Below are 26,377 nucleotides of genomic sequence, written 5' to 3' on the forward strand. Positions count from 1 at the left end.
GGAGGCGGTCGGTTCACCCGTGTAGTTTCATCGGCTGCCATTGACTAATCTCTGAGTTAAATGTAACGATTGGAGGCCGGTCTACAGTTTATTTTCATGTTTTCTAGCAATATTTTTGTAAAAATATGTGTATTTTGGATGTTGTGAGCATACAAGTGGATGACTGTGGATTATGCAACATAAGTGATGTGAGATTTTGTTATGGATGTTTACTGTTTTTCAGCATTAGTCACCTTAGATGCCTCTTAAACCAAAAACTTTACCTTGTTATCTATGTTTTGTATGAAAACATGAGATTAAACATTTTTCTTAGCTATCACTAAAAACTATATAGGTTAAGAAAAATATAAAATTATGCCATATTTGGGTGAATATACTTTTAACAAATATACATGGCATTTATTTATATATTTCATTATTCACATACAGAGTGTGACAGAGCAGAACTCGGACTTTATTAATATCTTAGGCACCACATATCACTACTGCTTCACAGTTGTTTCACTCAAGTTTGATTAATCTTTACACCCTTCTTACTAAAACCCATGATGACCTGTAGGCCTAAATGTAAACATGGGGACAGTGAGCCATTTAGTAGTGACTTGTTGTGCCATCTGATCTTGAAATTCCTAACTGGGACAGCCCTGGTAGAGCTGACAGATGCAGTTATCTTCTATCAAAGGTGTAGAAGTGTTGGCTTTAGCGGATAAATCATCTGTGTGTAGTGTTTGATGGAACATATACTGTTTATTTTCCTTACTTTTATAATGTTAAGTGACTGAAGTCACACAAAACTATGTGAGCTGTCTTTCTCTTCCATACACTAAAGAGGCGAAGATGGGCAGACATTAGATCCTTAGAAAAAATTTACATGAGAACAGGCCATTCAGCTCAATAAAGCTTGCCAGTCGTATCCACTTAATTCCTCCAAAACAACATCAAGCCAAGTTTTGAAGGCCTCTAATGTCCTACTGTCTTCCACACTACTTGGTAGCTTTTTCCATGTGTCTATGATTCCCTGTGTGAAGAAAATCTTCCTAATGTTTGTGCGAAATTTACCCTTAACAAGTTTCCAATTGTGTCCCCATGTTCTTGAGAATTTATTTTAAAACAACAGCCTCAATCCACTGTACTAATTCCCTTCATAATTTTAAACACTTCAATCATGTCTCCTCTTAATCTCAATTTTGTTTAAACTGAAAAGGCTCGGCTTTTTTAATCTTTCCTTATAAGTCATCCCCTGCAGTCCTGGAATGAGCCTAGCTGCTCTTCTCTGGACTTTTTCTAGCACTGCTATGTCCTTTTTGAGACCAAAACTGCACACAGTTCTCCAGATGAGGCCTCACCATTGTGTTATAAAGACATGCTGTGTTTGTTATGCTCATGCTTGTCTTGATTGGCTGCTGCTTGCTCAGTGGGATTTCCTGACATCAGTTTCTGTGGGAACAAAGCACTGCTGAGATGCTGGCAATGAGAGTTCAACGGGTAGCTGTAGGTTCGATAAGGGGCCCTGCCAGGACAGGGTGTCAGTTGGGCTATTTAATGGTTCCATATTTATTTTGATGCTTTATTATTGGAATTGTATGTCAGTGATGTCATTAGGACTGTCCCACTGGCCATTTTCATTGTGACGATGCACGTGTTATTGTAGTAAGTGTGCACACTTCAATCGGTGAGTGAAATCGCATTAACCATCTTATTTAAGTGTGATATTCGCATGTTCAGATCCTCTAAAATTTCTTCAATGCGAAAGCTAAATAATTACAAAAAAAAATGTTTTTTGGCAGACTAATCACATTTGGTTTTCAGATTAAGACTGTCTACCAACTTTGAGTTTTATTTCGTGCTTACAGTATTAAATTTTAATACTAATTACCCTGCTGTTGACATTGTTACTTGGATCATCTCCACTCAGTAATACAAAATAAACTGAACAAGGATCATTCTTTCCATGAACAGATTCATTTCTTCATGACAGTCTTGGCAATCTGGCGATAGCTCTTTGGAAAAATACCTTATTAGCCCTTTATACCTTTTTGCTATGCTGTGTCATTTTTTAAAATTCTATTCAAGATTTTCCACCAAGTATTTATTCTCCAGATTTGATGCTAGTGCCTTTTTGCTCCTGTTACACATTTACAACTGAAAGGCCATTTGTTTCTTTATTCAAAGTACATGCAAGATAAAGATTTCAGAAAGCATTTGATAAGGTGCCACATAAGAGGTTGGGCATCAAACTAAAAGAAGTGGGAGTTCAGGGTGATGTTTATTGATGGGTATGGAATTGGCTCAGACAGAGGAAGCAGAGGGTGATGGTGCGAGGAACCTCATCAGAACTGGCCGATGTTAAGAGTGGTGTTCCACAGGGGTCAGTGCTAGGGCCGCTGCTATTTTTAATATATATAAACGATTTAGATAGGAATATAAGTAACAAGCTGGTTAAGTTTGCAGATGATACCAAGATAGGTGGATTAGCAGATAATTTAGAATCCGTTATATCATTACAGAAGGACTTGGATAGCATGCAGGCTTGGGCAGATTTGTGGCAGATGAAATTTAATGTCAGTAAATGAAAAGTTTCACACAATGGGAGGTCGGAAAATTGAGAGTACTGTGCACCTTATGAGAAGGATTTATGAGTCATAGCAGACTCTATGTTGTCAAGTTCCATACAGTGTTCAGAAGCCATTAAGAAGGCTAACAGAATGTCAGGTTATACAGTATAGCACCCTGATGTATGGAGTACAAGTCCAAGGAGGTTATACTCAACCTTTATAATCCACTGGTGAGGCCTCATCTGGAGTACTGTGTGCAGTTTTGGTCTCCAGGCTACAAAAAGGACATAGCAGCGCTAGAAAAGGTCCAGAGAAGAGCGACTAGGCTGATTCCAGGGCTAAAGGGGTTGAATTATGAGGAAAGATTAAAAGAGCTGAGCCTTTACAGTTTAAGCAAAAGAAGATTAAGAGGTGACATGATTGAAGTGTTTAAAATTATGATGGGAATTAGTACAGTGGATCGAGACTGTTATTTTAAAATGAGTTCATCAAGAACACGGGGACACAGTTGGAAACTTGTTAAGAGTAAATTTTGCACAAACATTAGGAAGTTTTTCTTTACACAAAGAACGATAGACACTTGGAATAAGCTACCAAGTAGTGTGGTAGACAGTAAGACGTTAGGGACTTTCAAAACTCGACTTGATGTTTTCTTGGAGGAAACAAGTGGATAGGACTGACGAGCTTTGTTGGGCTGAATGGCCTGTTCTCATCTTGAGTGTTCTAATATTCTGATTACATTCAGCAAGAAAACAATTTAATTAGAAGTTATCTTGGGTGGCTTTTCATGGGCTTAGACTTTTAGACAATTTTATAAAAAATGTGATCTATGTAAAAGGTGTCAAAGCGTAATTCATTTTTCATCTAGTGTACTGCAGTCTTACATTTTATCAACGATGTATGAGTCCCGAAAGCTTCCAAATGAACACAACGGTTTCTCATTATACTTTAGCTGGTGTCAGACAATTGTGCAGTTATGCATCTAGAAAGCCAAACACCAAAATGGTTCATATGTCCATATCAAACGTGTCTATAGGCTGACAGGTGCTGCTGTGTTTACAGCCACAGCACCATTAGCAGTTACGTACTTTGAGAAACCACAGCACTTTAATAAAAGTAAATGGAAGTGCAAAGGAGAAGTGATCATACCAGAACAGACAGAATCAAGATGCAAAGAAATGCTGATTAAAGATGCTGATCTCAATAAGCAATGTGGATCTGCTCAGCGCATCCAGTTTTAGCATGAAGGAAATGTATTTTCAAAATGGTGTACAGTAGATTCCGCTTAACTGGGACACATTAGGACTAGGACATTTTTGCCCAATTAAGCGGCTGCCCCAATTAAGCAAATTCCACATAAAATTAAACAATAAATAATTTTCTTTCAATATTTTAATAAACAGAAATATAAATGACAAGAAAATAATATAAACTGTGAAGAAAAAATAATAATACATTATAAAATAAAATAATAAGTAGGTACATGATTTCATAAATTATTGAACCAAAATATAAAATTCTTCTTGTAAGAGGTGCGCTATGGTAGATTTTAGTACACCAGTTATCTCAGCAAGCCTACGATGGCTTGTATTAAATGGCTGGCTTTTAATTTTATCCAACAAAGCAATTTTATTTGAAAGTGTAAAATCATTTCTTGGCATCTTGGCAAGGGTTATAAATTTTTCAATAAAATCGACAAAAAACAAGTTTACTCATATGTTATACGTACACATGAGGCGGTGTGGGGGTAACTGAATATGATACAGTAGTGGTGATGGTAGACTATTAAGCAGACACATGCTACTCAACTCTAAGATTGTACTAGCCAAACTTACTTGTGCTTCTTCAATAGGTGATGATAGATGACTGACTGGCAGCACGTGTCTTCTACTGTCCCAATTAAGCGGAATGTTGTCCCAATTAAGCGTTTAAATTATTTATTAGTTTGGTTTTCGTTCCTTGAAATTTGGCCCAAATAAGCAGCTGCCCCAATTAACTGGTGGCCCAATTAAGCAAAATCGACTGTATTGTTCAAAATGATATTTTGGTGCTTTACTGTAGAGCAAGGGTTCCCAAACTCAGTCCTGAGGACACCCTGTGGGTGCAGGTTTTTGTTTCAACCAGATTCACAATAAGTGATAATTGATCGTATTTAGTCACATGGGGTCTCATGCATAAAACTCATGCATAGAATTCACAGTAAAACATGGTGTACGGACAAAAGTGTAAATGTGCGTATGCACAAAACCATCCGTATGTCAACTTTTATGCACTTCTGCTACATAAATCCTGGTCAGCTTGAAAAGTAACACTCATGCTCACGCCTGCTGCCCCACCCCGACTCCTCCCAGAATTTCACATATTTTAATAGGCAAATCAATATAAACAGCACCTTAAGTTTAGCGTTCTGTGAAAAGACAATGGCAAAAGCATTGGGAAAATAGAAGAATTTCAGCGAATACCAAGTGGAGGAAAGGAAAAATGTACTATTCTTTAGTTTAAGCAGTGGTATAAACAACAAAAGGAAGTTGATTAAAAGTTCAGAAAGTCGCAAGGTCCCCTATATAAAAAGAAGTGGTCAGATAATAAAAAATCGCCGTAAAGAAATGAGTGGTTGCACATCGTCTGAATGTCATAGGGAGGGATATTAGGGTACAAAAAAATAGGGACACAGTTAAAAAAGATCAAACTGTTCACTTAAATCTCGTAGCATATTTTGTCATTAAAGTACAGTAGAACGTTGTAAACTTTATCTTAAAATCGTTTAATTTACTAGTTTCTCAATGTCATCATAACTAAAATAGCATGTTAAATGCTTCATATTCTATGTGTTCTTCTTTGTACTATGTGTGTGAATCACTACGTGTGTCTTAAATGGGCTTTCTTTTACTGTATGCCGACAGGACATTACATTCATGATATTACAACTCCCTGAACAATTTAAATACTAAGATGTATACTTGATATAATTTTCAGGATGACAGGAATTAAAGCATGTATTAAACAGTGGCACAGTGGTAGTGACATGCTGGTGCCCTGTCCAGAGATTGTTCCTGCCACTCGCAAGATGCTTGCTGTGCTGTGCGCGACCCTCGACTAAATAATTTATTGCAGCAGTACTGTATCTTTCAAACGTACTAACCTGTCATTCCTTTTCTTTCTCCAAGTAACCAATCGCCACACAATCAACTCTTCAATAAATGTCAAGCCATCTGTAAACTTAGAACGCTGATTCTTCAAAACCTTTAAGGAACATTGAAATTTCTTCGTAGTCATGTTTAATTACTCTATCCATCTATCCTTTCAGGGTCGTGCCAGTCCCAGCCAGCATACAGCATTAAGGCAGGAACAATCCCTGAACCAGTTCATGGCTACCACTGTCCACCGCATCAACACGTTTAATAACAGTATACATTATTTAAATGAAGTTAAAAATTAATCTGTATAATGTAATATATACACTTTACTGTATTTCATCTGAAAAATGATACCAAGAGCTTCAAGAAGATAGCACCTGGAAATCTAAGTCGACTTAGAAGCCAGTCATCATCATCTGTAAATACATGCTCTCTTCTATTGAATTGAATTGAATTCCTTTATTGTTATTGTATGGTACAATGAGATTCAATATGCAAATCCTCCAAAAACTTATTTTCCTATAAAATGATAAAATAATAATAATAATACATAAAAAACAATGTAAATTATACAGTACGTAAGGATAAGTGACTCAGGTTGTGCAATATTACAACTGTAGTGCAAGTTTAAAATGAGTTAATTGTACTTATAAGTACAAACAGTTCTACTGGGAGCACTTGATGGACTGATTGAGTGTGTTTAGAGCTCGATGAAACTACTTCTGAACCTCAGATTCTGACAGGAAAAGCTCTGAAGCGTTGGAAACAGTTCAAGCAGACTGTGCGCATGGCTGAGGCAGCATGTGTTAGATTCTGTATCCTGATAATCCTCTTTCCGATCAGCTGCTGTACAGCTGTGATTCCACACTCAAATGCAGTGGGTTAAAATACTCTGAGTGGTGCACCGAGATTAACAATGCTAAAGCAGCTATATTATTTGGAATAGTTTGGCAATTCCATGCACTATTTTATTGTTACAGGTTGATTACAATAAGTTGCCTTCAACTAATAAAAGATATGAAGTTAATTTCAGTGTATTTGATATACACGCGTCAGGGATGTGAATCTAAAAAATAAAGGGAAACCACACAGGAGCAGTAGCACTACTTTGACACGGTGCCACCAGTTTGCAAAACCAAGGGGAAAACTTGCGTATGCAATGGATTGAGCTGGCATGAGAATGTGCACAGCTTTACACTAAGTTTAGTTTTTATACATCGCTGTCTGAGCGTGGAAATGGGCATACACAACATTTTTGTGCGTACACACCGTTTATACATTAAGCCCCTAGTTGTTTTTTTTTTCTGTTATTCTGCACTCAGAAAAACACAGCAATATGATTTACACATTATAAGATATGTAGAAATATTTCTATTTTTTGCTATAGCTTTAAATACTTAACTCTTTGTTGGTGTTATCCTATTATTTTTCTCTTATTCTGTGTATCCTGCTCCCTTCGTTGTATCCTAATAGTGACAATTAAAAACAAGCAAAGCAGACATCCGGGTGAACAACACTAAAAGATGAAAGGCTGCAACTGCTTCAGCGTCAGACCCGCTAATTAGTCAATAATGGAACGGCAGAATGGAAATCAGAATGAGCATAAATGAAAAGTTTCAAAAATAAATCCACATATAACTGCTTAATTTTTATTAAAATGTATTAACACACTTACTTTTGTAATTTCTTAACTCACTCCAAAACACAGAAACTGGGAAATAACAGCTCACTTAATTAGGCTAGGAGTTCATAAGTTGGTTGAAACAAAAACCTGCAGCCCCAGGGGGTCTCCAGCACCAAGTCTGGGAGCCATTGCTTGATGTTACTTTGGTTATGTTGACCTCCTTTGTAAGGTTGGGTTGGGGTATGCGCAGTGTGAGGTTTCTTTATGGTGGCTGGAGTGCCAATCCTGCCGCCAACCCCCAAGTGTTCCCTTTAAGTTGGAGGACCTGCTTTCACGGCTGGATGCTAGTTAACGTCATACCCAGAGTGAAGCAATTACAGGTTAGGGGCCCTACAGAGTAGAGTCACTTGTGGCATTTACAGGATTCAAACCTTTGTAAGTCACTAAGTAAATAAATGTAAATGTACATTAATTTATCAATTTTAAGCTCATTTTTAGTTCTCTTTGACTTTTATAATATAAGGATTTTTCTTTGATTTCCAGTTGTCTAATTCAGTTTCATTGAAAAACATACTGTAGATTGAAAGTTGAAATTACATCAGACACTGTGCAATGGCGGCACAAAATGAATAAAAAAGCCATTCAGTTTTCTGCTTTATGTTTACTGAATCTTGGATTTAGTTGAGTTTAATTTTCCTTTTGGTACATTACTTTTAAGGGTAAGCAGTGGTAGCGCTGCTGCCTCATGGTATGGAGACCAGGGTTCTCATCCCTGGTCCTCCTTAAGTGGAGTTTGCATGTTGTGTCCTATGGGTGCCCTGGTGTCCTCTCACAACCCAAAGACATGGAGGGGCAATGCTAAATTTACCCTTGTGTGAGTGAGTGTGTGTGTGTGTGTGTGCATGCATGTGTGTGCGTGATTTCTTTAAATTATAACCTGATGTTGAATCCATGGTTGAGGTCAATTGCTTACTCATTATTTTTATTTCATTTTGAAGCTACTACTGTCTTCTTCCTGTTTCCCAATAAACCTGATTAGCAGGAGAGACGTCTGTGCCTACTCAGCAGTATGGACATTCAAAGGGTGCCCTGTGTTTGTCATTGCTGGACGATAGCCCTGCTGTCACACAGTTTCTGACTACCTCCTGACTTATCATTTAAAGAAAAACATCTCTTTGACTTGAACATTTAGTACCTGATTTAAAAAATGTATGAACTTTTTTTAACTTTTTTTTTGTAACTTCAGAATTTTTTTTGAAAAATATTTTTTAAGTTAGTACTGTATACTGTATTTATCACTTGCCTGAAAGAACCTAACGCTTCTTAGCCTGAATTTTTTTTAATAATGGAGTCAGTGTACTTAAAGCAGAAGACCAGTAAAATCAAGGGGACAATGCTAGATGTGGAGAGTTCAGCCGAAAGTGTAGACTCCGCCATTGTCTGAGGGGACTTACTTGGGAAATGGTAAATGAGCATATGCTGCAAAATCAGCAGAGTCACCTCCACTTCATTCAACACCATTTTAGGAGCTTTACTATTCAATTCTATACCAAGTCACCATATTTAGTTATAGGCTACAAGATTTTTTTTTTATTTAGATTGATAGATATATATGAAAGGCACTATATACAATGGATAGATAGCTAGATAGCTAGATAGATAGATATGAAAGGCACTAGATAGATAGATAGCTAGATAGATAGATATGAAAGGCACTATATGATAGATGAATAGATAGATACTGTAGATAGATATGAAAGGCACTACATGTTAGATATGTATATATTTTTTAAATATCTTTATTATAACAAAAAATATCAGATGACTGCATCATCAGAACAGCTCAGATTCAGTTATGGTGTGTAAAATGAGGGAACCCCCTTTTACCAAAACGACTTACACAAATACACAAATTTTAAGTAAGTATTCAGTTCTCAAAATAAGCCTTATAATATTTCAGCTGACAGTCGTTCACCAGCTCTTGTAATTTTCTGCCAATATTCGCCTAAGCACTGGTTACAGCGCGTTGCCGCACCCACCACATGACAGTCCACCCAGATTGGGACCCGAGTGCAGCCGTTGAACAGGTGAGACACCTCGTCCCATGTAGTATTATTTCAAATTGACTTTTAATTGTCCCTCATCAATGGAGCACAGCAGCCCCTTCACTCCCCACACTTTTTCAAATTCATGTAATTTCTAGTTTTATTCTGACTTTTTTTGAAAATAAAGATCACACCATCTGGTATTGTACCAGTCTGTTTATTTTTACAGCTTTTTAGTATGGGTAACTTTGCGTGCCTAAATAAATAAATAAATTGAAAATTGAAGTTTTGATTTAGATTTTTTGTTATATGTCATGCTTCAAATAAATCTCTGATAACTCTGATCTCTGATGTAACAGTCATTTTTTCACATAATTTGGAAAAGCACAAAACCAGATATTTCAGTCTCATACAAAATAAAAATAAATGTTAAGCTCTTTCTTTCTCCCCAGATTTGTCGCTCATTTCCTTTTGAATTTACTTACAAGCACATCTGTCACAATGACCCCGTGTACCAATTTGCCACTGTCAGTTGCCCGCTCTCTTTTTATTTGATGGTTTATAAAATTCTCACCACGCTTGCCTTATGCCCCCTTCCACTTGTAACTTTTCTGTTCATCACGTCATGATGGTATTTTTTAGATTTACTGGGGGGCTCTGCCCCCTACTCGCTTCCCTCGCCCACCCCCAGGTTTGGTTAACTGGGTATACAATTTTAAGAGATTGTTATTTTCATGGGAATTGTTACATATGCATTTTTTTCACTTTTACTTTAAAAGTTTATTAAAAACAATATTTTGAATTAACTCTTCCTCAAGGTCGCATTGAATTTTGATTCTGTGTTTGGACTTACATCATGACAGCATAACATATAGCTGGCTCTGAGTAAATATCGTTTCTTTCTCTAAATAAAATGACTTTTTCGAATATTTATCCATGCTCTTTCTTCTTCGCTTAGTCATTGACGTGTCATCTTGGACGTGTAAAATTATTGTCCTGATAATATTTATAAGAGCTGAGAGCGCAGGAAGTGTGTCTGACAAAAGCATTCACTCGACTGAGGTTAGATGACTGTGGTCTTGTTTGAAAATAGTTGTAAGTTAGGTGTGACTTGAAAGAATCTCATGTTAAAAGTTTCCGTCTCACGGGACTTCCTACCACACCAATGTTTTTGGAATTCTTGCTGGCAACACGAATTAGGCTACAAGTTTCCGACTTAAAGTTTAAATCCGAACAATACATTCGATCTCTTTTCGCTGTTCCGTTATTTTAGAGTAATAATTTCTATGCAATCTTTCCTATCCTTTTTTTGAGACTTTAGAATTTTCGTACTTCCCTTATCTCAAATCTGCTCTGCATATGGTACCACGCCAACATTTTTGAATTCTTTGTGATATTCTACTTTGTCATCTACTCTTTGTCCTTTATTTCCAGCCCCGGGCGTGGACTCGTGTCGCGGGACATATAAGTGTTTCACCGAGAAAATCACATCTCGTTTCCTTCCAAGATTTTTTTTTATAATAGAGAGATAACACCGAAAATACAAATTTTTCTTTTTAAGATCTAAAACCCGCCCTTTCCTTTTTTTCATACCTTAAAATGGACTCTTTCCCCACACTATTGCTATCCACTTTAGGTGCCACCTCCAGGTCAGAAAATGAGGCCTCATTCTCTGTTGTTTTCATGCAAAGAAGTTGAACTAACATGAGTTTCAGTTAATCTTACAAAGTTTCTCCTCATAAAGGATCTCAAATAATTTGCAGTTCTTCCTGATCTAATGCCCAGCCTTGAGGCCAATACAGTGCCATCTTTAAAGCTCTTGTCATCTTCTTCCAATAACTGTGAAAATACCACAGTCCCACTTTTATTCAAGAGCCTTACAAAACTAACCGTAAACAGCAGAGGATATGTAAATAAAGAATTGAAAATTATCGGAATCATTTAGTAGCAAACAGGATTCGGATGACACTCACTGAAGAAAGGAGCTTCAGGTCAGCAAGGCTCCTTTAGATAGATAGATAAGGCACTATATGATAGATAGAATGATAGATAGATAGATAAGGCACTATATGATAGATAGATAGATAGATAGATATGTAAGGCACTATATGATAGATAGATAGATAGATAGATAGATAGATAGAAAGGCACTCTATACTAGATAGATAGATAGATAGATAGATAGATAGATAGATAGATAGATAGATAGATAGATAGATAGATACTTTATTAATCCCAAGGGGAAATTCACAAGAATTTATAGAATTTGGGGAATGGAGAGAGTTCTACTCGTAACTTGCGTAAGTCCATTACCAATAACTGGGCATCAAACTCCAATTTTTTTTTTTTTTAATACATTTTAATGTTTTTTTTTCCCAAATTAGGGGATTAGAAGAGAAACAAGGCGCTGTAAAGCATGTAATGTAAAACTTGCCACTGGACTGCAGACATCAATCATCCCTTGATATTGTGCCTTGAAACTTGAGTCACGGGTCCAAACTGCACTCCTCCTCTGAGGACCGTGAGCAAGTCGAGTGTCTCTCTACACCCAAACACTCAGCCTGCCTAATCCAATTCAGGATTTCTGAGTATTCACGAGAGGCCGGCTGTAAAATGAATTAAAAATGCCCCAGGTTCTGAGGCTTTAAATACACATGGGGGAGGTTAAGCTAAAAATAATAAATTTCTATCCTTAAAGTTGTGAAGAGCTTGATGTGTGACTTGTACTTGGTGTTGATTATGTGTCTTGGCAGCTTCAAGCACAATCCTGTGTCATCCTACCCTAGACTAGAAGAAAAATAATAAAGTGTCAGCCATATTCATTTATTAGAGTGCGACAGATGACTCTTTTCAACGACTCACTTAAAACGGGTCATTTCTCACCTCCATTGAAACTTCAAGGGCATGCGTTCAGCTTTAAATGAAACACTCACTTTGACACTTCCTTTGGCTTTCGCTCTCGGCCAAAAACAGGCACACATTGTGACCCGTGTCTGGTTTCAGTGGCTCCTGGTTCCACACTGCACAGCTCATCCTTCTCAGCAAATCGGCCTCAGGAGTTTGACATGTTGTGGCTGAAGTCTACCATGTGATGTGTCTGCTTTCTGATTCGCTTCATCCATTTCATAAACATGTTTCATTAATTTCTGTTACTTCCTAAACAGTGCATGCGATGTCCGGGTCAACAGTGAGTTAAACTATTGTTTCATTCCATTGTGGGGGACTTAATGGAAACCACCCTTAACACAGGCAAACCTCAAGCTCTTAATGCTGCAAGGCGAGCATTTTTCATCAGTTGTGCTTTTTTCCTGTTAACACTAGCAGGAATGTATTTTCCCAGCAATGATCCTTGGGTTCATGTCCTTGTGAAATGTTAACTCATCCAACTAGAAATTCAGCTGTCCTTAAACTCAGGATACTAAGGAGTGAGTGCTGAGAAGTGGGGAGGCCATAGAAATGTCCTGATAAAGTGAAGGGACATGGAAGTAAAAACAGAATTCAGCTTACAGCGACTGACGGTGAAGCTCGCAGGTTTAATGAACGTCAGCATTAATTAATTCTGGTCTAGCTGACTAATTATGTACTGAACGGCTCCAGCTATTTTTATATGTTCAGAAAATGTGCAACGGTAGGGCGTACCAATTTGACAAATTTAATGGCAGAATGTTTAACTGTTTCCTTACTGTAATCGCAGTTTCTGTAGGGTATCTAGGGTCACCTTGAGGACCTCCTGCACAGACTGTCGTGTTTCTGCCAGGGTGTGCTCCCTGGCTTTTGTTTATCTTCCTTAGCTGCATATTCTTTGTTTGATTTTTCTGATTTTTATTATGCATGTTTTTGTAACTACTGTTCTGTTTGTTTAATTATTTACTTTGGATGTGTTATGTGTTCTCCTTTGTTCCTCATTTTTTTGTGGGTGGGGCCACACTGATGTCACCACTGAAGGACCACCCCCCGTCTTTATATTTGAGATTGAGGAGCAGGTCCTTTAGTGCTTGATGGACTGACGTTCAAAGAATGCATTATTATACATTGATTTTCTGGTTTTAGGATTTATTACTTCTGTCTTTGGGTTTTTAATTCTTGGATTACGGATTTGGACTACTTTCCTATGGGTTGCCCTTATAGACAAATCCCTTCTGTGTTTTTCTTCCATTTGTGTGCTTCTTCTGTTTATTATAAATAAATATCTGCCTTTTGAAGCCAAATACCTTTTTTGGGCCTGTGTAAGCCTAAGCCTACAAGTAGAATTTGGGTCAGGCTGCCTGGGGTGATCCTTATTTCTGGGCAGACTTGGGACGTCCACGTTCTGGTTGATGGGACTTTTAGAAGCCTTGCACCCCCTTTTTGGTATTTTGAGTACATTCAAATCACAACAAATAGTAAACATTATTTTAATATTTCTGACTACACGCAGTGGGTCTGATTTACTTGAGCCTTATCCATTCACAGATGTGCAGTGCTTGACATTTTAACTGCATATTGAATGGTATGAGTGGTGGAGGACAGGTAATGCTACTTAATGCTTTTAAACTGCTCTCCCACTGTACCCAATTATGTGCTAGTGATCTGATACAATATAAAATATTCCTGAAAATAAGGAGCCACGAGATTAATGATGGCAATTTGTACCTCCTTTTAACAGTAAGTGCAAACTGGGGAGCTGCCAGCATTAAATTATCATTGTTGAAATTTTCCATGAGAAGACCCCATGAATACTGCAAAATGGGTTACAGCAACAGAAAACATTCAGACTGTGCTGTTGTTGTGTGACGTTAAGAGCCGAAATGTCACACCTCTACTGTGGCTCATCGTTTAACATCTGCGTTTGCAGTCATTTCAATGACATTGCCAGCTATAAAGTTATGTCTTTTAATGCATTCTTGTTTATTCTGGTGCCAGGAAGTGGAGGCCTGTGGCATGTTAGCCGGACATGCAAGTAAGAATTATAGAGAACTCTGCAAATGCGACAATACTACTTACTACCTCTGCTTCACCAAACCTGAACCTGTCCTGAGAGACCAAGTCATTTCCATCAAAGTGTTGTTTTCAGTTGGTTTCTTTTTTCATTAATGGAGCACACATACCTGGACTTATTATTACTTCACTAATTTCGTAAGATTTAGGAACTTTGATCTTTTGTTTCACTGGCACACACACAACTTCTATAATTGCTTCCTTTTTTTCTTAGACAGCTGACATTTATTAACATAGCAGGCCACTTGTGGTTGCTCTTTATTAAAAAAGCTTTCTTTAAAGGAATAAAGCAAAAGATGAAGAACTTATATGTACTAATATGATCTGGTCCACAAAACATTCTTCTGGTGTTCTCAGAAAGGCAACATCTACAGTACTAGGAATGTCTTACATGGCAAAATGAGACCACTAACAAGCCACAGAGATAATGGACAGGTTTCATTAATAGTGTCCTGTGACTGACTGACTGATTGATTGATTGATTGATTGATTGATTGATTGATTGAACATGGAGGCTTCCCCCTGCAAGCTAAAATATGTCTGCTTGTCTTTTTCAGGGAAAGCTGGATGCTCTGTGGGTGCTTTTGAGAAAAGGATACGACCGCGTCTCGGTGATGAGACCACAGCCTGGAGATGAGGTAAACAAATCATTCTTTATCTTGGACATCAATAACAGTAAATTATTTACCAATAAAATTAAAGTGGTCCAGTTTACTTATGATTTCTTGTATTCTTTTTAGCCATTTGTGTCTGCTGAGTTGCTCCATGTGCTCTGTTGTCATGTTTTTTGTTTCTGCCATCAGTAGGATTTGCAGCCAATACTTTTGCTCTTACTGAAAGTCATAATTAGAGTGAACTCGGTTGAAATGTGCTGCTGCTGACAATCAATAATTTCTTTTCTATCCTCCACAGTTTGAATTTCTTTAGATAAAAAAGCAATGACAGAAATGTGCAAATGTGTTATGTTACAATTCATTGGCATCTCACTATGACTGGCAGCATCTTTGTGCACCTTTGAAGTTGAACAGGAGTGGCGCACACGTGCTGTCCGGTTTGATTAAAGCTTTCTGTCAAACAGAGCTGCCGTGTGTCCCTCAGAGACTGACGGACTAAAGCCATGTGACTTGTACCTGCACTTTAACTCTTCAGTTCCTTTTATTTGTGTTAAAGTGAGAAGGTCTCCATGTTCCTACTTTCAAATGCATAAACAGGCTACTTCTTCAATATCTGCACAACTCTTTGTTCCATGAGATTCAGACAGTTTACTCTGTTTTGGTGTCCTGGTGGTCTTACTTCAAGCACTCGTTTCAGCTATATGCAGTCATTTCTTAATTTATAAGGGGGCTCAGTTATTCTGCAGAGGTTCTGGCCACTGTACAATACAATACAATACAATTTATTTTTGTATAGCCCAGAATCACACAAGAAGTGCTGCAATGGACTTTAACAGGCCCTGCCTTTGGACAGCCCCGTAGCCTTGACTCAAGAAGACAATGAAAAACCCATCTAGTGGGTGTCAAGAAAAGGAGCTAAATCCAATCCAATACACAGAACAGGACACAAGTAATCCTTAATACAATCTAACGGTACAATAGAAGTACTACAAGTACAGAGCAGAATTCAACAGTAGATGATATCGCATAATACGATTTGGATTGTGTAAGTGGACTTTATTTGTGCTCCCCATGTGCATCTGTGTTTCCTCCTGGTAATCCAGTTACCTTCCACATGGTACTGTCTAAAAATAACTGATAGATTGCCATGATGTACTGTAAGCCTGCATGAGTGTGTCTTTTCATGGAACTTGTGTCCCTTCCAGGGCTTATTCTTCGTGTGTGTGTGTGTGTGTGTGATGCTGGTGGCTCCTCAAGACCCTATATTAGACTTAATAGGGTCAAAAAGGAATGAATAATTTGGAATACTGGAAGACCTCTTGGTCTTTATTCACTTAGCCATTCCTTTTTCCGCTGTACGTTTAGGCTCTAATCCTGTAATTTGCTTTTTTATAATGCTGTTTTATTTTGTGTGATTACTGTACATGAGGAGCACAGTAGCACACACTATTCTAGATGCAGCCTCACTAGAACATTATGTCGCTCAAGAAAAATTTCATAAGACGTGCACCCCAAGTGACAGAATCCTGTAAGTGTTTTTCATCCTTTTTCTTCACTGTGTCCTTTCAGGCAGGGATGAGTTCATTGTGAGTCCAAAGACATTTTCATGCACAATCTTTTGCAGCTTGTTGTTCCACACACCTGTATTTTACTTCTCACACACACACACACACACACACACACCAGATCCTGGTCCATCGACATCATTTATTGAGTTGTGAAGGTCAAGTGGGAACCCTGACGAGTATCTGGATGAGGTGTTAGAACAACTGAGCTAACCAAGTGGGCTTCATGGGCTGAATGGCCTCCTCTGTTTTGTCAAACGTCTTCTGTTTTTAACAGCTCTGTGATGTATTAGTTAGCATTAGCACTAGCACATTGAGTTTAACATCCCACCGGTCACTCTGTGTGTGGGGTCTGTCCTTTCTTCTGGAATCTCAATGGCTTTTTCCCACTTATACCTCTCTTCCCAAAGATTCCTGTATTATAGTGATTGATGAATCAGAAACTGGCCCAGCATGAGTGATGCACTGGGACTGGTTGGTCCCTACTTTGTTCATATTTTTGCCAGGGTGGGCTTCAGCTCAGTGATTCACAGGTTGGAAATCTGTGGATAGTGGGAGTCAAGGACCCACTTGTCAATTTGTTATCTGTAAATATTGAATCCCCTCTTATGTTTAATGTATCTATAGCCTTGATCAAAAAGTTGTGCTACTTTTCACAAAAACAATTCCAATTTTTACGGTATGATCGCTTGTTTTTTGTGATGAAGCCGCTTCATTGCCACCCCCAAAGTCCACCATAAATCTTTTAACACTTTAATCATCAGCTTTTTGGAAATCTGTCTCAACACTTTCATGAATCTTTCTGCTATCAAAGACTTTGGCCACTTCCTGATTGTATCCTGCGATGTATGACCGTCTCTTAACACCACGAAGCTCAAAAGCTGATGTTGTCTATTTAAATTGCAATTTAAACCAAATCCAGCATTATCTCTAATTTAATATATTTAACTTGCATTCCTCTAGATCACTAAATTTCACAATTCTTAGCTATAAGTGCTAATGTTTTTGAGGATTTTGAAATCATTGTTTCTTGATGCTATACCTGCAGCAGATGTCACTTCACTGACAAATTCTTTGAATTTTCAGCAAAATATGTTTTTTAAACTTTTTTGATTTGTGTTATTATTGTTTTTTCTCCAACCCTATATTCATGAAGTACAGGTGATTTTGGATGAAAATGAATGTTTGGATGTTAATAATGTGCCTCCTTCTTCTTCATATTTTTAAAAGATCCACTGTAGATGTGTACCTAACAAAATGCTATAAAGTGCTAGGGAATGCATGTACTGTAGTACGACAGACATTTTAGTATGGAGACGTGGCTTTCTACGCCTGACCACAGATAACATCCTCGTTCCTGTTTTGAAGGCTACACTTTATCTGTCAAGCATTCATTTCTTGAAGTCATTGCTAAGGGTGTCAGTAACACAACCGCTCTGCTGATTTCATTATGAGCCGTTTCTAGACAGGTTGGCTTCCTCGCATAATTCACTTCCAGCCTCAGACAGAAACCGCTGTGACCAAAGAGTCAATCCAAAGTCCTTTACTTAAACAATTTCATCTGCAAAAACGTAACTCACGGTTTACATCGTTTCTATTGATGCTTTTGTGGCCTACTGTGCAAATGCAATGTACAGAAAAAATTGGCAAAGTGGGACTAAATGTCATATGTGAATTCCATTCGGGAGCATTATCCATAAAAAGCATCGGGCTGGTTTCCGCACACAGAGCCTCCTGGTTTCACTTTTACATCAAATTCCACTTAATACCAGAAAATTACTGCCATTACCATAATTTGAGCAAGTCAGAAACTGAAGCACACAGAGAGAGGGAGAGAGAAAAAGAAAGAGAGAGAGAGGCATGCAAGTCTAGTCACAAAGATGGACGCAAATGGATATGTAACATAAAGCAGCGTAACGAATAGCAGCTGTGTTTGATTCACAAGGAGATGAGCCGAGGCACTGCGGGTAATAGCAATATGAAGCACAACCTTAAATGATTTTAAGAAACACTCCACTATACTTCATCAGTTGGGTTATGGTGGGTACGTTGGGACAAAGGGCATAGCTGTGTCAAGTCTGGCCAACTTCCTACCCAAGCACACATCCTCAAATGACAATATACACTTCCATAGATGTGTGCTTCTGTCTGCTCACTGGTTCTACATTAGTTTACTTGAAAAACAATAAAAATGGACAACAAGCCGCATGATCTAGCTCTTTTATCTACCTCTGCAACCATTTTGCAGCCTGCCTATTTATTTCAAGGCAGGTGATCACAAGGCCCAGTCACACACACCCTTAGTCAGACTCACAATGTCGAGCTGGCACTTAGCCCGATGCCCACATATGCGCACTGTGAGACAATATATGTTTACTATGTCTAGAATGACTTACTGTATACATTTTCTTGGCTTCTTTCAGTTTCGTGTAATATAAAGAATCTATTAATCCCTAAAAGAGATAATTGAATAAGTTACAAAATAACAAAGCACTAATCTAAGACAAGGCTCCTCATATGAAGTCTGATCATTTTTCTATCCTTGATTTATGTATTCAAATTCGTATGGCAGTTTATTAATTTAACGCCTATCAGATTCTCAGACGTACAGAGTTGCGACGAGTAGACTAGCCAGTCGAGCAGCCCTTCTGCCTACAGTCTGTACGTCAGCCTTCTTCAGTACATAATGGTGGTGTCACCACACTAATACACAGATCAGGTTCACTCCATAAAGGGGAAGGTCACCTTTTTTTGACATATGGGCTCACTGTAACACTTGCCAGGGTGACTGTTGATGCCCCATGCCATTTTATACCATTTGTTTGTGCAATAAGAACTATCACCCCCTTCATTCAGTCCTCATAGAAATACATTCATGTCAAAGCCCACCTCACATACATACCTTGTACACACCCTGCGTCTACCTGTGGTTGCAATCGCCCTGGTAAGGGAAAGTTCTGCACCATTGCTACTTTACACATTATTTGGTAAGACTTTAGGTTAGGTACTGCAAAAACACATCTATTACGCACGCACTCACTCTTATGTAACAAGACCTTAGCAAAGGCTTCTTTTAGTGGTAAGGACACTTACAAAGCATCAGTAAAGTGGCTCTTCATCTGTGCAATGCGGCCTACCAAAATAACTTCACTTTGGAGCACTCAGAGGTAGCGTAAGTGAAGCATACGTCTCTTGATATGGCATACTTCATTACAAGGCCTGTGAATTCTTCATATTCATAAGTAACTTTACCAGCATATAAAAGGCCTTATGGCACAGACATAAATAACCTACAGTATTTACTGATGATTTATAACCATAATTAAGACTAAAAGAAGCCTTTGTTAAGGTCTTGTTATTCAAGAATAAATGAATAATAAATGCTTTTTGCAGTACCTAAACTAAAGTGTTACCTATTTTTTCACATATCCACCTTTTTTTTAACCTTCCTCTGCAGCTTAGACTCATGGGGGTGGTTGCAGTCGCATCACAGGGCGTACATACACCCCCTCACTGGGCCAGTTGAGAGTTACCAGATCACGAACAAACATGTCTTACTTTCATGTAAACAGAAGTTTGGAAATGGGAATGAAAGTTGTCCATCGACCTAAGTTCTACCATGTTTAAAAATCGTTAAATGTCTGTATGTCTGGCTGTGTAGGTGCGTCTGTGGTAAAATCAAAACTGATTTCCACGTCTTAAAATTGCAAGTTTTGTCAAAATATTACGTGTTTTTGCATTATGTAGAGCATCTGAATGACCACATCCTAGCAAAGATACAAAATTTTAGAGTGAGTAGTTTCCGAGGCCTCCCCGCCTGAACGACAGGACCTGTGTGCAACAGTAACTTGATCTTGATCTCCTTCAAACAAGTCACATCGTGTTTGCCCCATGACAGGCTTACAGGCCTGTTTCTTGGTCCAGTATGGTCCAGTACTTATTCCTATATCTTTCAAAAACATGGCCACTGATAACTCATTTAATCAGAACTTTTGCAGTTTGCACCGGTTAGTTATGGGACCTGGCCTATTGATTCACAAAATTGTAAAATCTTCTATTGGTATCACTAAAGTGTAATTTATATGGAGGTACTGGATGAAGTGTTACATACCAGTTTTTCATGATGTGGAAGCAAAACCCCACACAGACACCAAGAAAATGTGCAAACTCCACAGACACGGTGAAGGAGCCCAGATTTGGACTCCGGGGCTCTGAAACAGCAGCGCTAAACAGTCGTTTCACAAACAGTCTGCTGAATGTAGGAAGTGATAAAATATCATTGAGTGACTTCCAGAATGCTATCTGGAAAAAAACAAAACCTGATCATGTGAAATCTAGAGGTGTTTCTTGCTCTCCTAATTGTACAAGACATTATATTTGGAGGGAACTTGTTAAAGAAGACGAAGGTGACTGACATCGGCAATTTGTACGACGTACGCCTGAAAAAATGGAAATTAAATGCACATTCAAGTTTATTGCCATATAAAATTGTTCCCTGCATGTCTCTTCAGAACAGTGACAAGAAACAACACATTTTAATACAATGGTAAACGGAAGGCATTTTATCACATTTTAGGCCATACTAATATTGAATACACAAGTAGAGCTGTCAGAATAATGTAAACCCTGGCAACTGCTGTTCCGATCAGCCCCTTTCCTATAAATCTACAACACTCTGCACCCCTTAGACCAGTGCTGACACCAGTATATCCAGTTTGCAATGTGCCTGCAGCAGTTCAGTCTCCATCTGGGATTCATCCCCTTGTCGTCCTAATTGTTGGCTCAGTGGTCTAGCGGAGGGCCGAGCTAAATGAAGTGCCTTGCAGCCCTGACGCTCCAGTCGCTGTTCAGAGTGAAGTGCTGATGTCACTTACTGCTCTCAGAGCAGTTCTGCTGCTGGTCCCCAGTCGTCCCCCTCATTATTTTGGGAATGGCCATCCTGCAGCATCTCCATATGCACCGTTTTATTGAGAGGCTGTGGCCCACAGACATGAGTGTAACAAAAGTCTGCTGGTGAAAGTTGGAGAAATCAAACAGTCAGCTTGTTTTATTTTAAGCAGACCACTTTTCAGCCGCCAGTTTGGCTGCAACTGTAAAAATGAACTTCAAAAGCAATTTCTAGCTCTCTCAGACAAGTTAATTGTAATGAGCAGTGTGAGCAGGGGTCCAGGGTGTGAAGGGGCTTGTCATTGCCTGATGCCAGTAGTCCAAAGGCTTAACGGACTTCCGACCCTGTTCTGCCTTTCTTTCGTTTGGTGATAATTGCACAAACCTCCCCCACTTTTTGCCCTGTTCTCCAAAGGCTCTTTCCAGATGCAGCGGGAGTTGTTGGCGGTGCTGGTGGTGGGGGGACGGGGTTGGTTTTATAGAAGTGATTCCAAAATCCACACACAATGTCTTGTAGTAGGCTGAAGAGCAGGGCTTCATGGGATTATACTTTGCAGATGACAGGCCTCCCTGGTTGTACCTCCAGTTCCTTTTTTAAGCATGGAGGTGAGGCCTTGAATCTGCCAGTCTGCTATTCCCATTATCGCCAGTTTGTGACTGCTGGGACTTGTTAACGGCTCAGCATAGCTGAAGGAAAGCGGCTTGACAGTTCCACCGAAACCCTTCAGAAACTTGGAAGCGTGCAGCTTGATTGCAAATGCGGCGGCCAGCACTGCTGATCCCATGAGACTGACTGGAAAAAGAGATCTACATTCAGTTTTAATAACTTGGAGTATCCGAAAGAAAAAGACATTTAATGTATTGGCAGCTGTTTTCCCGTAGCACAATTATTAGAAAGAAAGCCTGACCTGTGAATGATGTAATTCTGCCAATAAATGAGAAACAGAAAATGATAATGGGTTGGGGAGCAGCCAGGTATCCCAGTTTAATTCAAAAGAATAAAAATAAAATGAAAAGATTCAAAAGAGATGGAAATCATGTATCCTGTGTGCTTTCGTCAGGAAACAAGTTTCTCCATTGTGGAGTACCATTTGCTGTGTGAGAACGTGGCTGTGCTCTTCAGGGCAGGGCAGAAGGGCTGGGACCACCAGGGTGATACCAGGAGTGATGTCACAGCTCCTTATGAGACTTGTCCTTGGGTCTGTGGGGAGGAGAGAAGACGTGGTTAGTGGCCTGTTTTGCTCTGGCACTGCAGTTGGTTGTCTTACCTTGTTAGATCTGTCAAGATACTCCCCATGCACTTATATCACTTTTGGAATACTTTGTCCATTTCTACTTCTGCCTTCAACTTTTATTTTTCATTTTATTTGAAGAAAATAACATTCTATAAGATCAAGTCTTACTTATACAATGAAGAGGATAACATTACATACAATCGAGTCAAACCTAACAAAACAGAATTCAATTGCTACCTGAGAGAAAGAGAGGGGAGCCAACGGTAAGAGCAAATTTTTAAAAACAACAAAGAAGGAAGAATGTCCCTTTCCCCGATACAAATGCTTATTCTAAAATCTTTTTAATCGGATCTTGCCATTTTTTATTTGAACAGATGTGAGAATTAGATTTTTTCCAATTTCAAATAGTACAGAACATCAGTTATCCGCTGAATTATAACAGGTGGTCTGGGATTCTTCCAGTTGAGCAAGATACGTCTGCGTGCCAGTAGTGTAATAATGAAAATTACAGTCAGTTTGTTCTTCTGCTCTGTGAGTCCACTAAAACCAGCTGTTAATGGGTCAGGAGTGATGGTGACATCAAGGCTGTCTGATAGGCATTCAAATGTTTTAGCCAAAAATGATGTTAAGTTGATGCACTTCCAAAACATGTGGCCCAGCGAGGCTGGAGTTTGATTGCAATGTTCACAGGTTAAATCTTGGATTGGATACAGCTTGGACAATTTTAACCGAGATAAATGGTATGGTGAAAAATTTTAAGTTGAATGACTGAGTGCTTTGTGCATATGGAGCTGGAGTGTATTCTATGCATGGCTACCTTCCTCTCCTTTTCTGACATATTAAGTGAATGATCCTTTCCCCCATGTTCCCTAGGATCTTTGAAAGGAAGAGACTTTAAGATGTTTTTATCTATCGCTGAGATACTGTGTGAGTCTTCAATACTGATCAGTAATTCTTCTGGAGTAGAAATTGGTGGGAGGTGTGGAAAGTTGGGTAGGTTGCTTTTAGCAAAGTTTCTGATTTGAAAGTAGCAGACAAAGTGTGCAACAGATAAAGCTTCTCTGTCTTAAAGTGATTCCTACATTGATTCCATATTCTGAGTGACTGATGGACAATTGGATTATTGGTATATTGACGTAGTGGGGAGTTTTAACCTTTTAGCCTTTATGGATGCAATGAGAAGTCAAGCAAAATGCCAGCATTGTTTGGCTAACTAAAAAAAATTTACAATGTGCAAGCTTTTGAGGCAACTCAGTTCCCTAATTCAGGCAAGATGATGATATTTTGCTTGACTCCTTATTTGTATTTTGATGATAATTTGTTTTTACCGGGGCACAAAGCAGGGCATATAAAGAAGTACACCAGGATTTTAATTCTATTGCAGACCAGGAAGTGTATTTTCATCAATTTGTGTCGATGTCCAGGTATTTATGGCCTGTATGTTTGCCACCCAGTAAACAACTGAATGTTAAGTAATGCCATGCCATCCTCTGCTTTAGGTTGTTGTAGAGTTACCTTTTGAATGGCTGGATGTCTCAAATTCCAAATAAATGAGGTTATAATTGAGTCTAATTTCTTAAATAATTGTTTGTTAATGTATATAGGGATGTTCTGAAACAGAAAAAAAAGCTTAGGAAGAACATTCATCTTGATAATGTTGATTCTTCCTACTGTTCACATTGTATTTGATATTTTCCATGCTAATAGAAAAATTTTGTTGTAAAAGATCTTTATATTTGCTTCCGATGTTTACCCCGGGCGGCACGGTGGCGCAGTGGTAGTGCTGCTGCTTCGCAGTAAGGAGACCTGGTATCGCTTCCCAGGTCCTCAATGTGTGGAGTTTGCATGTTCTTCCCATGTCTACGTGAGATTCCTCCAGATGCTCCATTTCTTGCCACAGTCCAAAGACATGCAGGTTAGGTGCATTGGCAATTCTAAATTGTCCCTAATGTGTGTGTGTGTGTGCACGCCCTGTGGTGGGCTGGCGCCCTGCCTGGGGTTTGTTCCCTGCCTTGCGCCCTGTGTTGGCTAGGATTGGCTCTGGCAGACCCCCATGACCCTATAGTTAGGATATTGCAGGTTGGATAATGGATGGATGGATGTTTACCCCTAGATATTTAAACTGATCTGCTAAAATAAATCGGAAGGTGTTCAGTCTAATCTTGTGTGCCGGAGAGTTCACTGGAAAAAGCACACTTTTAGTCAACTTAATTTTGAGTCCAAATATCTTTTGAAATTCCACTAGTGCATTAAGGACTACTGGTAAAGATGTTTATGGGTCTGATATATACAGTACCATATCTGCATAAAGAGATATTTTCTGTTCAAGTCCTTCTCTGATAAACCCCTTTATCTCTGATGCATTTTGAAAGTAAATAATGAATGGCTTAATGGCAATTGCAAAAAGCAATGGTGATAGGGGGCATCCTTTTCGAGTACCATATTCTAGTCTGATGTAGTTTAAAATAAAGTTGTTAATACAAACAGTGGCTTCTGAACTGGTAAAAAATAGTTTTACCCATGCACATAAGTTTGGACTAAACTCAAATTTGTGCAATGTGGTGAATAGGTAGTCCCATTCAACCATATGAAGTGCTTTTTCAGTGTCCAAAGATAATAAGAAATCTAGTATGTTTAGATTTAATGGGTGAATATATTAAATAAAACCAACATCGAACATTAGAAACTAAGTGTCTGTATTTAATAAATCCGGTTTGGTCTTGTGATATTACAGTAAGAAGTACTTTTTTAATCATTCTTGCTAGAACTTTGGAGAGTATCTTAACATTGTTATTAAGCAGTGAGATTGGTCTGTATTATGCACAAGTGTAATAAGACCTTATTTTTCTTTGGAAAGATGGTAATTAATGCTTGGCAAAAGCTTTGAAGTAAAATATTAGTTTCTATAAATATTGCTAATAATATTGGAGCTACAGTAACTTATTTTTTAAATCTCTCTATTATAAAAAAAATCTTGCGACAATACGATACTCTTTTCCTGTGACGAGATGTGATCTTTGGAAGAGGGATCTTTTGAAGAGAGACAGAGAGATACTTTCACGTTCCGCGAAATGGACAAGTCACGTCATACTTACAACCTTTGGAAGCAAGTCCCATGGTACACATGCAGAGCAGGTTAGAGATAATGTAAGTAGGAAAATTCGAAAGTCTCAAAAAATGAGTGCAAACAAATGGAAAATATTACTCGGTGAAATAACAGAACAGTGGAAAGAGATTGCATAGTGTTTGAGGATGTCTGGGGGACAAGAGAGACAAGGCAGTGAGACAAAAGGACAGGTGTTGTACAGGCTTTTAATTGTTCGAAATGCAGATCACGTGGCACGGCAGCAGCAGCAAACCAGCAGCTGATCGAGCAAAGAGGAGGTAAAAAAACAACTGTTATTTGTTTCCCATTGTATCACCATTTAAGAGGGGTTTCAGAGGAGCGACTGCATCTCCTTGGAGTGCATTCAGCCCACTTCTTTACAATGGCACATAGCGCTGGCGGGGGGGAGGGGGAGATAAAGGCAAGCGAAGTGCAGATCATGTGGCACAGCAGCAGCAGCAAGCCAGCAGCTGATAAAGCAAAGAGGAAGTAAAAAAAATGTATTTGTCTCCCATTGCATCACCATTTAAGAGGGGTTTTGGAGGAGTGGCCATGTCTCCTTGGGGTGCGTTCAGCCCACCTCTTCACAATGGCATGTATTGCTGTTGGGGGGAGGGGTTGGCAAGTGAAGC

At 38.7% G+C, this 26,377-nt stretch overlaps 1 protein-coding gene across 2 annotated transcripts in view; it reads left to right on the forward strand.

The window, feature by feature from the left end:
- Positions 1-26,377, forward strand: part of LOC120538901 (anthrax toxin receptor 1-like) — a 223,459-nt gene that overhangs the window by 146,089 nt on the left and 50,993 nt on the right. For both annotated transcript variants that reach the window (XM_039768487.1, XM_039768488.1), the window contains one exon: positions 14,896-14,976. In XM_039768487.1, the coding sequence (XP_039624421.1) occupies positions 14,896-14,976 (81 nt within the window). The remainder of the gene's footprint in view (positions 1-14,895; positions 14,977-26,377) is intronic.

The sequence above is a fragment of the Polypterus senegalus genome, chromosome 11, assembly GCF_016835505.1.
Source record: "Polypterus senegalus isolate Bchr_013 chromosome 11, ASM1683550v1, whole genome shotgun sequence".
Lineage (NCBI taxonomy): Eukaryota > Metazoa > Chordata > Cladistia > Polypteriformes > Polypteridae > Polypterus > Polypterus senegalus.